The sequence below is a fragment of the Magallana gigas genome, chromosome 3, assembly GCF_963853765.1.
Source record: "Magallana gigas chromosome 3, xbMagGiga1.1, whole genome shotgun sequence".
NCBI lineage: Eukaryota > Metazoa > Mollusca > Bivalvia > Ostreida > Ostreidae > Magallana > Magallana gigas.
The window spans coordinates 53,907,949-53,924,935 of record NC_088855.1 but is presented as its reverse complement, the minus strand read 5'-3'; the positions used below and the strand labels follow the sequence as shown (position 1 = coordinate 53,924,935).

At 34.1% G+C, this 16,987-nt stretch overlaps 2 protein-coding genes across 2 annotated transcripts; both read left to right on the top strand.

The window, feature by feature from the left end:
- Positions 1-104: 104 nt before the first annotated feature.
- Positions 105-4,311, top strand: LOC136273466 (uncharacterized). The gene is made up of 7 exons (XM_066077896.1): positions 105-259; positions 505-735; positions 838-882; positions 965-1,090; positions 1,199-1,324; positions 1,398-1,664; positions 4,178-4,311. Exons 1-7 carry the CDS (start codon positions 169-171, stop codon positions 4,309-4,311), a joined length of 1,020 nt encoding a protein of 339 aa, XP_065933968.1. The 5' UTR covers positions 105-168.
- Positions 4,312-8,295: 3,984 nt separating this feature from the next.
- On the top strand, positions 8,296-16,956 carry LOC105325662 (uncharacterized). Its single transcript, XM_034480386.2, has 11 exons — positions 8,296-8,768; positions 8,856-9,534; positions 9,647-9,763; positions 10,247-10,560; positions 10,646-10,753; positions 10,895-11,048; positions 11,180-11,363; positions 12,195-13,756; positions 13,966-15,201; positions 15,434-15,952; positions 16,365-16,956. Exons 2-11 carry the CDS (start codon positions 8,940-8,942, stop codon positions 16,631-16,633), a joined length of 5,058 nt encoding a protein of 1,685 aa, XP_034336277.2. The 5' UTR covers positions 8,296-8,768; positions 8,856-8,939; the 3' UTR covers positions 16,634-16,956.
- The last annotated feature ends 31 nt before the right edge of the window (positions 16,957-16,987 follow it).

Sequence of the window (16,987 nt, the reverse complement as noted above, 5' to 3'; positions counted from 1 at the left end):
AGGGTATGTGTAAAATATATTTCATATGAAAATATAAACTATTTTTTGTAACAACCTGATTATCAATTATTTTATCTCTGTGTGTCTTTCAACGATCGGTCTTCAAAAAGGCGTTTCTTCATAAGCCGTTGGATCGGTGGTTCTTCGGGTGATCCAGGTGAATTTTGGATGGGAATATCAGAGAGGCGTGACGTAGAGGGACCTTCGCTTCCAGCAATTCTGTTTAGTCCTAATTACTATTCAATAAGATGGACTCATAGTAAGTAATGTAAAGAATTGATAAAACCGTTATTTTCCTTTTGGACTTCTGAACACTTTGCTCTTTATTTTTAGAGAGAGAGAGAGAGAGAGAGAGAGAGAGAGAGAGAGAGAGAGTGTGTGTGTGTGTGTGTGTGTGTGTGTGTGTGTGTGTGTGTGTGTGTGTGTGTGTGTGTGTGTGTAATTACACTGTATGTGTGGGGTACTTTTACAATAATAATACTAGAATTATAAATTTGATTCTAGGGAACATCCAAGTCAAAGAACATGATACCATTACCCTGAGGTGCGAAAATGGAGGATTGATACAGGTGCAAAGTGCTCGCTATGGATTAGGGAGTTGTTGGGGCTCTGTAACTCATATTCTCAGACGTAGCTGTAACTCCAGGAATGACTGTAGCACCCCTGCAGAGAACTCCTTATTTTCTGACCCTTGCGAAGGAGAACATAAAGTTGTACAAGTGGAATATGTTTGTGGTAATGTTTGATTTTATTTTGTCCTTTTTTATATGCATGTATCAAATATTTGGAATAAAAAAAAGATATTTGTAACAAATACCTATGCACATTAATTACTAGGACCAGCCACAGCTGACGAATTTGCTATCTACATTGATATTGAAGGTGAGTGAATCGACAGGAATTCATATCAAATTGTCTCTTTTATTGTGAATTTGATTCGTAATTCTTCGCAATTCATTTCCAGACCAGTCAAAAATACAGAATTGTGCCGAAATAGATTTGGATTGTTATTTGTCTCCAAGAGGTCATTGTAAAAGATGCAATTCTAGTCGTCCAGTAAAACTCTACAATAACAGTACAGAGTGTGCATGTATGTAAATTACTTTTCATATTTAATCTATTGTAGAAACTTTAATCGATTATACTTGTCAAACTAATAATGCTGGGAAAATGCGACTTGAATGCTATCTATTTAAAGGGCTGTGTTCACAAGAAAATAGGTATTGTTGGCCTGGAACGTGTGGTCCTGACAACGTTGCCAAACATTGCCACTGTGACGATGGTTTTTCAACTGCCAAAGATTCAGCACAGGCGAACTGTATCAGTAGGTAATTTCTACACCTGTTTAGTTGGTGCATAAATATTGCTGTTTATTGAACAATACCTATGATTTCCAGTGACCCGTAAGCCAACTATTGAAACGTGTTTTGCTGGAGTTCATGGAAAAAACGGAGAGCACGTCACGCTCAGAAAATTAAATTCATCCTCTGCTTGCATGGACCAAAGAGATAACTACATAAATTTCTTGCCGAACAGAACGGAATTCAGTCTGCAGTTCTCTTTTGTAATTACACCAGTCCATTCCAAGCCAGCTTTTATAAAAGAGTACAAGTTTGGAATAGGTGGAGGAAGTGTTTCACTTCGATGGAAGAGAGTTGGTGCAGGTATGTTTGCAATAGTTTGCAATAGTGCGTGATGTATTATTAAGAGTCATGATTGTTATTCTCTTGAAAAAGTAGAAAACTATTATAAGATTTTTCATTGAATGAAAGTAGATTATTATCTAGGTATATTTATGTCGTTTGCAATGAAACATCAAAATACTTTTCTTTTTTTCTGTATCCATCTACCTGGCTAGAAAGATGCAGCGCTTCAAAAAAGAAATCTTGGATTATTTTCTGTGTGGTATATAAATAATTGTTTCATACAGGAGATATTTAATTACTCATAACAAGAGAGATTATAAGAATTTAATATTATTAGTGCTCGAAAAAAGTATGAATCCTTGTGAACACTTCAACATAATTTTACTAATGTTGTACCCAACAACAAGCACTGTGCAACCGATTGGCTTGATTCAAAAAATTTTATAGCCAAATCCGAAAAAGGTTCTTTTCAGGCAAAATTAAAAAAAATTATGAACGTTCTAAGTGTCATCAAATAAATAATTAAAAATGTGGTCCTAGTATCAAAGTGGCTTACCGCAGACGATATCTGCGTTTATACATCACATTCAAGCTTTATCGTCAATTGTTGCCATTTTGGGAGGTTTTGAATTGGTGTACTCACAATATGAACAAGGGTACACAAGATTAATTCTCACTTGAAAAAACCTTATCCCATGCACCAATTTAAGAAAAGAAGGCGGTTTTAGTGCATTCTACTTATAACATACATCATTACATTTTAAAGCACCCACATGTAGCACGAAGACTCTGTTGTTTATTTTTTTCGTATTTCAAATCTGGAATTGCATTCATCTCTACAACAGTGAACAATTCTTAAGGCTAACTTTTTTCTTGCAGACAAGCCAACAGACAATGCATCACTACGTAAAACTATTCTTCATGTAAAATCGCAAAACATTGAAGTGAAATATGTACAACTGACATTTCTTTTGTAAAGAACGGCCATTTATAAAAGAAATGTGGGGACGCAAAAACCTATGATTTGTGAAGTACTGAATTTTTTACATGACTTTCACATATTTCATGTCTTATCTGAAAATATAATTTTGAAAAATGACGGTGTTCCAAAGTAAATAAATAAAAATTGAATTATTTATGGCCCAACACATAAATATTGAGTTTCTCTTCCTCTTCTACGCAAGCGCAGTAAAATGTATATTCTGCAGCCTGTCAAATAAAATGAGCAAACACGATGTCTTTAAGAACAAATATCATTTGTACATTTATTAACATTTTTTTGTATGAATGAATATTTTTGATTTCAAACATCAAATAGCTTTAAAATCCAATTCTTTTCTTAGTGCTTGGATTCCACTGTTATAATAGCATTTTTTAAATAGCAAGAACAATCAAATGACACTAAAGGAGTACGTTTACTCAGGGGCGAAAAAAATACACTAATAGGAACGAAGAACCACGTATTGTACATTGTAGCCCCACTATGGTGGTGCTATTGTTCACTTTCAAATTACTACCTACTTTTTCTGCTAGTGACCTCTGAATTTTTTTTTTTTAAAATTGTCAAAATTTGTCAGAATTGTCCATCATTTTCAAGGTTTTCTTTATTCTGTTATTATTAGATATAATAAAACAATTTGTAGGTAGGGAAAGGATAAAATATGAATAGCTTTACTTATTTTATTTTTGAATGAATCGTTTGAAGCTCATATTTTAAGTTTAATTTAGCCCGAATTCCCTCTATCAATTTCCAAAATTGTACCAATTTTTGTATTAATTTTACAAAAAACTGACTATTAGGAGCTCCAAACAATTGATTGCCTAAAACTGTTTTTATTGCCTGTATTATGTTGACATTATCATTATATAAGGTCAATGATCAAAATTTCGAGATATTTTATCCTGAATCGATTTTTTGCATTTGAAGATTTTTCCGATCGCGTGCCAGCCTATGATATGAATTTATAGACGAGTAAATACAACCATAAAATATGTAAAATGATATGGAAAACATAAAGAAACTTAACTTTTGCAATAACATTGCGACATATAGTTTTTAAGAGAAAATAAGAAAATAAAAAATTAGTTCGAATTTCCTCTGTTTTAATATTAATCTACCTTTTCGAAGCATATTTTCCTCAGCTAAACAAATCATGAATATCAATGTCAATATTTGTTAATAGCGCTGTTATTTTGTGTTTTTAAAACATCTTTTGACTTCAGCAATTGAACTTTGTAAAAATATTTTTTGAAATCTCAAACCCTGAGTAAACGTAATCCTTAAGTCAATTTCTAAAACAACTCGGTAGTTTTACATGTATAATTCCGGATAGGGGATTGCTAAGAATGCATGAATGTCATTTTTGTTTAAGAGCTATAGAGAAACGCTCATATTTATCATTACTCTACTGTAGCCAGAGACTTTGGTAAAATATCATTAATGCGTTTTTTCTTGTACACATGTAGTAATACCAAATATAGTCTAATTTAAATCAAGAAAATTTATTAAAAAAGTTTCTGTTTGGTTGCAGGAAACACATTTGCAATAATTGACTATGCTCTCTCTGAACTTGGTATCAGTGTGGGAAATCTTGACGATACTGTCAATGCAAGACACACAAATACTGTTTTATCGGATATCGATCTTCAAAACGGAGATGGGTAAGCGACATGTTAAATATGAAATGCAGAATATGTATATGTACTCTTTGGAAGTATACGAAATCATAATCAAAAATTTATAAAAAAATCTGTTGCTTTTGATTTAAAGAAAATTCAAATATTATATTTTGTTTTAAAGGCTTTGCTTCAGTTTTACGGCAGTTGGTAAAGGGTATCTTCAAACAACAGCTCTTCACAACCCAAGCAGTATTTCGCCCAAAAGATATTATAATGAAACGATAACTATAAAGGAAAAATGCTTTTGGTTTGACCAACTGAAACCTTTGCATTGTAAAGTTACAAAGGATTGTGAAAACTTAGATCCCATTCAGATATCCAGTCCTATTACCAAATCATCAGTTATAACCATTGAAATAAATGGCTGGAAAGATCAAGATATACATAATGGTAAACAAATAAAAGCATCAGGAATTCGCCAATACGAAATATCTGTGTATGGTATAGATGGTGACGGCAGTAAGTTAAAAACAAATCTTACAGCTGACAAAAGTAACTCCAGGATATCATCAAATTCAACGACATTTGAAATTGAATTTGCAAAGTGTGGCCTTTATGAAATTAACCTTGAAGTTCAAGATAACAGCGGCGAAGGAAATGTTCAAATTTCTCGTAGATTTGTTCTTTTTGACAATAGTTCAACGATGTTGAAAGATGACTCAAAAAGGCTACAGTTCACAACAGCTGATAATGGTTCACATAAGATCTGGCAAACACATAAAAAGTTTGTTTGCTTCGACTGGTCAGGTCGATTTTATAATTCTTTTCAGAAAAAATCGAATCTGTTGAAACCGATTGAAACTAAAGCGACAATTTTGGACATATACGATGACAATGAATATCCTTTGCCGAAAAATGGTACCGCTAATGTAGACGGCATTATCGACTTTAGATTCACAGTATATGTAAATGATGTTAAGGAAATAACAAATCAATCACAGAAGAACGTCTTAATTCAGAACCATTGCACAAATCTGACCCTTTTTGATGGGGATTCCGTCATGGTGGAACTGGTAGCCACAGACATCATGGGTAATACTAACAACGAATCTACACGGGTTTTCATCGATACATCAGTTCCAGAAATTACCAACATGGGTTTGAAGAGGGGAGCCTTCAATGGGCTGTTTGTTCACAACACTTCAGAACTATCCAACATGAAAATGACGTTGACTATTAAGGACATTCACAGTGGAATCCTCTCTATAGAGTGGTATTTTGGCACTAAAGGTGGGTCAATGGATATTGGTCATGGAACTCTTGGAGTGAATCGATTACCTGAAAAGGTATTTAAAACTCAAAATCGTAAATTATGTTGTATAATTATATGCCAGTGGATTTTTAAAAAACTCTTTTTTTCTGTTTCTGAACACTTTATATACATGCATCATTTGATAGAACATTTCGTAGAGTGTAAAATTTCAACTCTAGCTTGAGAGTTTCGTTTGACATAAGATATGTTTACATTTGAAATTAGATACATTGAGATAAATAATAAAAAAAATTCTAATGAATTTTAAAATCATATTTGGGTTTTATTCAAATTTAATAAGAATTTAATTTTTCCACAGAAAATCAATCAATTCCGGTAATTATAAATTATAAAAATCAATATAATTATATATTCATTTGGGTTTAAGCGAAAATTCCACTTTTAATTAGCATTTGTATACTCATCCAGCACAAGGTGTTGTACATTATTCTTTAGTATTTGAACACAGTTGTTGCATGTGCAATATCATGATAGTTTTTATTCTCATTGAACGGGTATATTAAGAAAATAACCTCCCTCCCTATTGTGTCTTTGATACATGTCTTAAGTTAACTACCAAATACTTTACATTTTTCAGGCTGACTGCAATAATTCTACAGACTGTTACTGCCTATCACATGGGGCTTGTGAAAAGTCTTTGTATAATTTAGACATGTCAAAGTTAATTGGCAATAATACGAATACAGGTCTTCACAACCGAGAATACTTCTTTACTTTCGTTGTCACGAATAATGCATTCCTCCGAACCGTAGATCATGTAGACATACTTGTTGACGAGTCCGCTCCCGTCAAAGGCGTAGTTAGAGAAGGCGTGTTTGGTGAAAAGGACATTGACTTTACGGAAGAGAATAATACTTTTATTAATTGGGATGGCTTCGTTGACCATGAAAGTGGAATACTTCTTTACAAAGTTGCATTGTCTCCCTGGTGTTTAAAACTAGAAGAAATGCTAAATGGGGTAAACAATGACAGCATTGTTGTGATTAATACTACGGAAAACTCCGCACGTATATATTTTCCAAAGGAAGGCACGTTTATCTCATCCGTTATTGCTTTCAACAATGCCGGAGAACCATCTGATGTTGCTTGCTCAGATGGCATTACATACGACTTGTCTCCAATTGAAATCTTTAATTTAACTGGTTTCAAATTCACGACAGGACAAGGAATAGCGTGTGATGATCATCACAATCCGTTTCTTATACTACGGGATCTTACAAAAGTTTCACTTAGAAAAACTCCCAAATGCATTGATATCTGTAGAAATAATACATTTCAGATATTTATTCACGCTTTACCAAGCTTACACAATATTGGGTCCGATGAAACTTACTCTGAGGGAATATGTGGAAAAACTCCTCCATTTGTCAACCAAGAAATCTATATTCCATCTGGTTCGATTAATGTTGAGTGGAAATACCGTGGTAGTGAATCTCAACTTCAAGACTTTTATGTTGGGTTTGGACAGTCTTTCTCAGAATATCTCAGTCCTTCACTTGTGTCATTCGAAAAAACATCAGGCCATTCTAGATATTTCAATCATCATTCTGGGTTGCGAAGTGCTCAAAGATTTTGGATGTACCTAAAAAGCAAATCCAAAGCAGGAGTTGAAAAAACTATTCCAGTTGGACCTTTAATTATTGACTGTACTCCAATAGTATTAACCAAAGAGCTGATTGTGGATATCAAAAACAAAACTATCTACATTGGATGGGAAAATCAAACATTTGTAGATGAAGAAGAAACTGACCCAATTTCTTCCATACTGTTCCGTATTGGTATGTATCTGGTTGTCATATATTAACTGTTTGTTTTATATTGATTTAAGTGTGTCTGAGACTTTTAAAGGTTTTTTATTTTGTTGTAGGATCTGGGTCTACATTTGTTACGCCTCTTTTACAACACTATAAATCACAACTATGTCCACAAGCTAATGCCATTGACTGCATAGCATATCCTGTTGATCGACTTCATCGTGCAAAAACCGAAAATTTGCTGAACTATTTTGCAGAGGTTATCATTACAAATAAGGCAGGTCACACGGCATATACGCGAACAAAAGTGTTTCAAATACCTAGCCAGGATGCTCCAAGTCGAGGAATCGTCATAGACATAAATGAAGAGTCCGAGGACTTTACTGATCTAGATTACTTGCTGTACCCAAATAAATTATGCATAAAGTTAAAAGGCTTTGACCATCATGAAAATGTATCCTTTAAGGTGGGAGTCGGAACGAGAAAAGGACATGCTGATGTTATTCAATATACCATCCCGTCGACAAAATATAAAACATGTTTTAATGCGACAGAGTTTAAACCATTTTTTAAATATTATTCAATTGTAAAAGCGCAATGTGTTGGTGGAGAATCAGTAGTTTCATCTGACGGATTAACATTCATTGAACCAAACTATTTTCTATCCAACTTCCATGTGCATGATGGGAAACGATGCTCATCAGATTCATCAGATTTAATTTTCGTACACACAATGAAGAATACAACGGAATACGAGATATTGATAAACAAAACGTTAAAAATTGGAAAAGTTTACTCAATTGTAATTTTTTCCAAATCAATTACCTTGAATTCTCCCAAAGTTCGGGTTTTAACAGAAATATCACGGAGAAACTACAAAATATTTATATTTTTTCCAAAGTCTCCCATTTTGAATTTCACTACTAATACAAATAAACCTTTCAATGCAAGTTTCTACCAGTGCAATCTTGATGAAGAATTCTTGAAACATACGGATGAAATTTTTACCTACTGGCACTTTAAAAATCTTATTCAGCCAACTCAATATATAGTTCAACTACGACAAGGAATAAAGAACACGTTGATTGCCATGCAAACGATACCCGGTATGAGAGCCAACGCTTCTTTTAAAAATGTTCATCTTGTTGACAATTTAACGTACACTATAGGAGTATCGCCTTGTTTCGGGCAGTTTTGTTTGGAGTTTGATTCATATACAATGCGCAAACATTTCTGTTAGATATAAAAGAGGCGTTGATAACTTTCTCTGATAATCACGCAACACTTAATGTAAACTGGGAGGTTCAAAATGAGGTTTTAGACAGTGGCGAGCTCTTTGGATTCTGGGCCCTTACTTCAGACGAAAACGGAAGAGACATTCTCTCAAAGTGGACAGAAGTGAAAGTTTCCAATCAAGTAAGTTTAATTTTGGTGAAAGCAAATGTACTTCAGTAACAATTATGATTTATTAAGGATCTTTTTACAATTGAAAATATATTGTAGGTTAAAACAACGCTTCGTAATTTTGAAAGCTGGACACACAAACTTTACTTCTGTTTGAAATTTTGGATCGGAGACGAAGAATGGATGTATCAGTGCAAAGATGTGAAAATTGCAAACACCAGGAGGGATAATCACCTTAAAGTTTTCGACTTAGATTTCCAGAAACTCGATAAGAGTTTTGTAGATGTCATTACTCATGCTTCATTCAGCGAACATCTAGGAAGCCTTTATGACGAATTCTTAGAACTAGAAATTGACCACTGTTCACCCATTATAGAAATAGCTGTTCTTATTTTGGGACATGGCGGGGAAAACTTAAAAGTATTTCTTATGACTTCGACGTCAACACCAGAATATGGTGATCAATGTCACCAGCTTACGGATTGCATTATGGCTACAAGTACAAACACAGGAATAGCCTTGTTTAAAAAAAAAGATTTTACTCATGGATCTTTATTATACTCTTGCGTTCGAGGTGAAAACAAGTTGTACGGCTGTAGTGATGGAATATTGGTTGACGCAACTCCTCCGATAACAGGAAGAATAGCAATACCAAATGTAAATGGCTTCATCTTTACGATGTCGGCCTTATCACTATACGTTGAGCCATTTTTAGAGGACACAATGCCAATTGGAACAGATGAAATACCATCCATTGCCTTTTATGAATATGCAATAGGTACTAAAGCTTTTGTGATATAACTGATAATACGTTAAAGAAAATGTGGGAAAATACTCTGGTTAAATTAAAGCAAATTAAAGAATGAAAGTTTTCTGTTACAAATTTTTAGGTACAAACCCTCAAACAGACGATGTTTTCAACTGGCGCAAATCAATCCATCCTGGGAAAATAAATATTCCGCATCTTCGTTTAAGCCAAGGAGAGACCTATTTTGTCAGTGTTTCAGGTAATTTTGATTTTTACAATCCATATAACACATGAGTGGAATTGATATTATTTATCATTATATATTTACATTTTCAGCTGTCTTTCTCTGTGTTAACATGACGAATCAATTTTGAAGCCTATAGCCCAATAATTTCATAAAAAGATTAGCGAGACGAAATGGGCGGGTCTTATAGCATAAGCGAAAAACGGTATTGGTTGCGCCGCGTAGTAATACATACCATGTGCTACATGAAAAAAATAGTGTTTTTGAAATGTTGTTTCTTTTTCTTGCACACAACATGAATTAAAGAAAAGCAATAAGGAATCATTCTTTGAATATTATAAGGTGATAATTTCTGTTGGAGCATAGTGAAAACTATCACCTCATAATACTCAAAGAATGATTCCTTATTCCTTAAGTATATAAACACAATTATTTATCAATTTGAATATAAACATGTGTAACTGGATTTAATATTCAAACAGTACAACACTATTGTAGCTACAAACAGAGCAGGATTAAAAAGTAATTACGTCGTTACCAAGGTAACAGTAGATATAACTCCTCCCCATGCTGGTACAGTGTATGTAGGAAATGTCATGCAGAAAAGTTACGTAAGCAGTGGTGCTGTAACGGTGCACTGGAAAGGATTCTATGACGACGAAAGTCATATCAAAGACTTGGAATGCGCCCTTTTTTCTGAGAATGGTGAAAGTGTAATGGCATTTTATCCTGCATTTGGAAGTTCATTTAACATAATAATGAATCAAACCCAAAGCCTTACAGACGGCCATTCCTATAGGGCAATACTAAAGGTACATGCATTTTGTTTCTCTGAAAGAACATTGTTTTGCATTTTGCACCAATTCAAGGGGAATAACCTTCATATTTTTTACGCAGACAACCAATTATGCCCTTTTGTCAACCGTTGTATATTCAAACAATTTCACTGTTGATACATCGCCTCCACGTAAAGGGACTGTGTTTGATGGTACCAGAGAAAATGAGGTAAGCAAATCTCTGTCGAACTTATGTTTTACAGTTAGTTTGATTTAAGAAAAAGAATTGTAACCTCTATATATTGTTCCAAGATATAGGTAATGTGTTATCTTTGATATTCACTTTCCTCGTTTCTTTCCATTGGTAAAGGACAAAGATTATCAAACGAGCTTGGTTGTTTTATGCGCTGGATGGAGTGGGTTTAGTGACCCTCATACAGACATTATAACGTACCGCATTGGTGTTGGTACCAACCCAAAATTTCCTGATATAAAACATTACAGACACATAGGACTTCGTCAAGGTGGAGTTTAATTCTTAAAAATTTGAAATATTTTCAACAATCTTGTAAAAACATTTCTTGTTTAATACGTATGAACTTGCAAAATGTCCAGTTTTTTCAATTTTGCTTTTATAGATTTTTTCTTTAACTAGAATATTGCTGGAATATGAGTTTGACCTCAGGGCTGAAGTATTTTACGTTTGTTGAAGCGTGCAATAGAGCTAATCTTTGTACTGTGTCGGTATCTGATGGAATAATAGCAGATAATTCTCCTCCTCTTGCTGGATTAATCTACATCAAAGGAATAACTGGACGCATGGTATATTTAAATGATAGGTAAGAAAACAACTATTATACCGAAAACTTCTAATTATAGCAAAGGGGAATGCATGAAGCTTTAAGTGACAAAACAATATAAGAAAAATCAAGTAGTGTAGATTCCTAATTTTTTGCGAGTACTTATTTCCACGATTCCACTGTTTTGCATGAAATTGTGAGAATATAAAATCGCAAACGCTTAATTTTTGTAATAATTTAATTTAGTTTACATTTACATTACATCCAATGCACTCGCTTTTCACCGCTGCCATCCGAGTTCGATCCCCGTGATCGACAGTGGTTGTATGTGATAGGGTATGGCGGTCGCCCGCTTGGACACGTGGGTTATCTCCGGGTACCCCGGCTTCTTCCCACACCAATGACCCCCTCGCGCTAACATCCGTGCCAACGGGAGATATTAATTTAAGTTGTAGAACTTGCTTATCAATCGTTGTAAAATAAATAAAGTTCAGTTACATTACATCCAATAAAAAAAGCGTGATTTCAAAACCCGCAAAATCTTCTTCTCGCGATTTTACGCTGATTTTAAATCCCCACGTTCAATTAGAGATTAAAAGTTTATAAAATACAGGGAAATAAAAGAATGATCCGCTCAATACCTAAAAAAAATCCTCTTATAGTTAGTGAAATGAATGTGTGCTTTGTAATTCTAGACTTGTACTACGATGGATTGATTTTTTCTCGTAAAAGTCATATGTCTAATTAACAAAAACATTGCATGTGAAATTATTTTCATTTGTTGTATAGCATAAAAAGAACTAAGCTCATTAATCTTTCAATATGTTGGTGACCTTATTTATAATGTTTTGTAAAAAATGTTCATTGCAGAACATTGATATCGGCTTCGTGGGTAGGATTTGAAGACCCCCATTCATCTATCGACCATTTTGAATGGTGCATAGGAACAGCAACAGACAACTGCGAAATAACGTCTTTTAAAAACTCCTACTTGTCAGCTGATGTATATGTTTCGTCCCTGATGTTGCCTTTAAATACACATTTATACTTATCTGTAAGGGCTTTCAACAACGTCAATCTTTCTACCATAGCATATTCCCATGCTTTTAAAGTGGATACATCTCCACCAAAAATCTTAACGCACCCAAAGATACACATCCTAACAAGTCCATGTACCACATCAAATAGTATCCAGTATGACAATTCTGTACTGCAAGTATCTTGGCAGTTTGTCGATGATGAAAGTCGCATCTCCCATCACGTTGTGTCCCTTAAAAGCCATCATGGGAAAAAAGTACCATATGAAAGGGTCATTCACGAAAACATAAACTCTCTGACAATAACATTCAATGCAACCAATCGTCTTATTAACGGAGACCGCTATTCAATCATAGTAACTGCTTGTAACTTGGCAAGTCTTTGCAATGTTAGAGAGAGTGACGTTTTTGTCATTGATTCTAGTCCACCTCATCTGGGTGGTTTTTCATCTGGTCATCTTTGGCAAACGTCTGGGAACACGACATCCGTAACAATCTCATGGTACGGATTCAAAGACGTTGAGTCGGACATAGCAAATTATTTTATTTCTGTTGGATCGTCTTACAATGGCGGAGAATACACAAAAGGGTTCGTTAACATTCCAGGATATAATACAACAGCAACGGTTGCACTACATGAATTCATACCTGTTGTTTTCAGAGAAGTTATTTTATCGATTTATGCAGTAAATAACGCAGGACTTAAAAGCAAAACAGCTAAAGCTACAGTACTAACGTCATTGTCAAATAAGTCTAATTCGAAAGGGAAACTTGTACTGCAGAGACATTCTTGTAATTCGTTTTTCTGTAACAATCTTTGTACATGTGGAGTTGTAGGATTGAAGTGTTTATCTAAAGAGCATGCCAATTGCAACAAATTAAATGAATCGTCAACTGAGGTATACATTGGATCTAATAATCTTACTAATATTGCCGTTCAGCCATCATCGTCCTGTGTGACTGGGTCTTGGATTTCAAATTCTAGCCTGATTAAACGATATGAGTGGACCATAGGGATAAAGGATGAGGACCCTGGACAAGGAATATATGACATCCAAAACGAGGATCCATGGAATGATAATAATTTGGAAACAACTATTCTCTTTTGTTTGCCAGTAGATAAAACATTTGTTAGCAGCCAACGATATGTATTGTACGTGAGGTCATGGTTTTCAGAAAATGACTACAGCGTCTCAAAAAGTGACAGTATATTGATAAAAAATACATCTCCTACAATAAACATTGGCCAGTACCTATTAATATCTAAAAATAAAGCATGTGGAGAAAATATTCGGTATGCAGGAATCGGTTGGAAAGTTTGTAGTTGCTGGAGAAATGTCTTTGAAGATAATGGTCCTTTACTTTACACATTCAGCGTTGGATCAACCCCAAAATGTAATTATTGTAATGTAATCATTTATTCTTTTTCGATTATCAAAATAATTGATCTGTCTATTTTTTTCATAAACGAAAATAAGATATCAAAAGAGTTAATCAAAATAACTGAATAACTGATAAGTAACTTGTATGTTGTAATTGTTTATTAATACTGACATAAATAAGTTTAATTAATAATATATTTGATAAAAATATTTTTTTAACAGCTGATGATATACTAACAAAAGTATATCTTGGAAACCAGACGGAAATATGTCCGTCCTTGACGTTGGAACCTGGTTTGCGCTACTATTTCACAGTCTCAGCTATGAACAATGTTGGGTTATATACTAGCCTTTCGTCAAACGGTTTAGTAGTCGACGAGAATGAACCAAGTTCTGGTGTTGTATTCAACACTCCATTACAAACAAACAATTATTACCAATCAAACGTATCTTCAACCGGGGTTTCATGGTTTGGCTTTTCAGATAGGGAGTCGTTTATTCAGAACTATTCTTTTGTTACTGAAGTTTATGAAAATAACTCATTTCATTCTATTGGGACTACATCAATTACTTTACTATCACAATCTGGATTGAATATTTCGCGCAGTGAAGGAAATATCTATAGGTATGCTGTACAAGCTGGTGATGCAGCAGGACATCTTAGTACAAAAGCTTACTCTCCATCGTTTACTTTTGACAATACCGAACCAAGAGCTTTCCTTTGCAGAAACAAACCTTTAATTCATCATGAAATAACGGATTCAGTAAATACAGACTTTTATCTTGATTTGCGTAAAGGCGTTATCTACAAGTTTTTGGTTTATATAGAAGAACCTTCGTGGGATACAACTATTCTTCTTCAATTTGAAGATGATGTAGTCATATTGCCGGTAAAAATTAACTCAAATGGATCGGCGGAATTAACTGTTGATTTAATGGCAGCTTCAACTGGTCGTAGAATTATTTCAATTACGCAACAACAGTCAGCCATTTATACACTAAGGATAAAGATCTATCAGTGTTGTCCATATTTTACTTTCCCTAATAAGGATTCAATTGAGTTGACGCAATTTTCATCAGACGATTATCAAGTCTGTGTCAGAGCAGTGGATGACGAAAGTGGAATATTCCAAATTAAAGTGGGACTAGGAACAACATTAAACGGAACACAAATCCGTCCTCTTGCTGATATTGGGGATATACATCACTCGTCTATACATGCCTTTCTACCCCATGGATCTCCAGTCTTTGCCCATGCTATCGCCGAAAACTTTGCCGATTTACAGTCATATTTTATATCAAAGAAAACGATCATTGATCACACTCCGCCCACGATTAAAATCATGTCAGTAAATCTAGAATATGAAGACATCAACAACAATACACTTACAAAATATAACGTGTATTTCTCAGCTGAAGATTTAGAAAGTGGAGTTCAACACTGCAAATTGTGTATGGGTAGGTAAATTTCCCAGTATCTAAGAAACTGTAACTTGATGTTCTTTATATCAAAAACTGAATGCTATAGTATTTGCATGTACATTTAGTCAAAATAATTGCATTCTTAAAATAGAAACCTTTTTAAAAATTTTAATGTTTAAATAAAAATATCTATATTTTAAGTATGCTATTGCAAGGTACATGTATGTATGATACTCACTTAGAAAAACTCATTTTGAATTTGTTGCAGGGGATGAAGATAATTTTCGTATTCACCGCTGTGATGACGCGTTAACCAATCATTTTCAGTCGAAATACTTTAAATTGACACACGGAACTAAATTTGTGCCTATTGTTATTTGTGTCAATAATGTGGAACTTGAAAAAACCCAAAAAGGTAACACCAGCATCATTTCGTTTGAAAATCCAAGCATCGGAAATGCAAAACTAGATTTCATTGTCCCGGATCCATCGATTCAAGTGAAGGGTTATCTAGTTCAACGTGATCTCACCAAAATAGACGTTCGTTGGTCTGGCTTTGAGGACAAATCAGGAATAATATCATTTGAATGCAAGCTGCAGAAAGGAGGGGATATGATAATGAACTGGGTAGATGTGGGAAGGAAAGACTATGCGTCTTTTAACAATTTATCGCTCAGAAGTCAAGAAGTTTACACAGTATTTGTTCGCGCCGTAAACATTGGGAACAAGACAAGTTCTCCAATTAATGCCTCGATTTATACTACTTCAGAAAGACCAGGTCTTACAGGTAACGATGCTATATTAATGTTCTTAGATCGTATATTTTGCTGTTTAAAGAAAAATTTTCATGATGAGGCAATTACTGAGCCAAGTGATAACATTAGAATACTTTTTGGGACAATGGTTTTCATGCACCTTATCGGTTAGTTAATCTCAAGATACATTTTGCAAAGTTTGTTAGAAACAATAAGTAATAAAATTACAACATATATGAAACGGTTTATGATAATATATATTTAAAAATTCGAATTGTTCAATATCTTTTCGCAAAAAAATTAGTACTTGCTCGTATATTTCTGCTATGCACGAAGCTTTAGGGATAGTGCAATGTTTAAACGTATACCATAAGCATATATATTGTACCCTTTATTAAATATGAAGTAATATCACAGATTTTAGGTACTTAATTTATTTTGAAGGATATTCGGCTACATTGAGCAAATCCATTAGAGGTATGGAATTGAATTGGGAAAATGTTTTCGCCAAAGATGAAAGTTTTAATTCCACCTATGACGTCAGCGTTGGGTCTGCTCCTGGGTCAAGTGATATCATGCGTGAAGTTGGCCTACAGAGCACCAAAAGCACTATTTACCTAACTGAACATGGTCACGTGATATATGTCGTGATCAAAGCATTGTTCCCGACTTCGACCTATCGAATCTACAAGGAAGCGCTTATCGTACAATAGTAACCAGTGTGTACATGATTTCTTTCTATGTTGTATCATGTTGTAGTTTTCTATTTTGATTCAGTCTAGTAGTTAATGTTTGTAGTTGAAGGACCTACGCTAGTTTGATTGATATAATACAAATACAGTGTACATATAACTAGAGTGACATATATACAGACAAATAATTGAGCAGTGACTGTTTTGATATTGTTTTATAGAAAAAGGCGTAAGGAATAAAGTATCACCATTTGATGTGTTTTTTCAAAGTTGCAAGCTGTTTTCGTCACATACTACATGTATATGGAAATATTAAGAGTTTTCAAGTTTAAATGTATTGTTATCAAACACGTTGTCATAAAACAACGACTTAAA

Bases quoted from the DNA above. Each gene is read 5' to 3' on its own strand.
- LOC136273466 (XM_066077896.1), top strand. From the start codon at position 169: ATGGGAATATCAGAGAGGCGTGACGTAGAGGGACCTTCGCTTCCAGCA. The intron at 883-964 runs GTGAGTGAATCG...ATTCATTTCCAG, and splicing joins TATCTACATTGATATTGAAG to ACCAGTCAAAAATACAGAAT. The intron at 1,325-1,397 runs GTAGGTAATTTC...TATGATTTCCAG, and splicing joins AGCACAGGCGAACTGTATCA to TGACCCGTAAGCCAACTATT.
- LOC105325662 (XM_034480386.2), top strand. From the start codon at position 8,940: ATGTATCAGTGCAAAGATGTGAAAATTGCAAACACCAGGAGGGATAAT. The intron at 10,561-10,645 runs GTACATGCATTT...TTTTTTACGCAG, and splicing joins CCTATAGGGCAATACTAAAG to ACAACCAATTATGCCCTTTT. The intron at 15,202-15,433 runs GTAGGTAAATTT...AATTTGTTGCAG, and splicing joins ACACTGCAAATTGTGTATGG to GGGATGAAGATAATTTTCGT.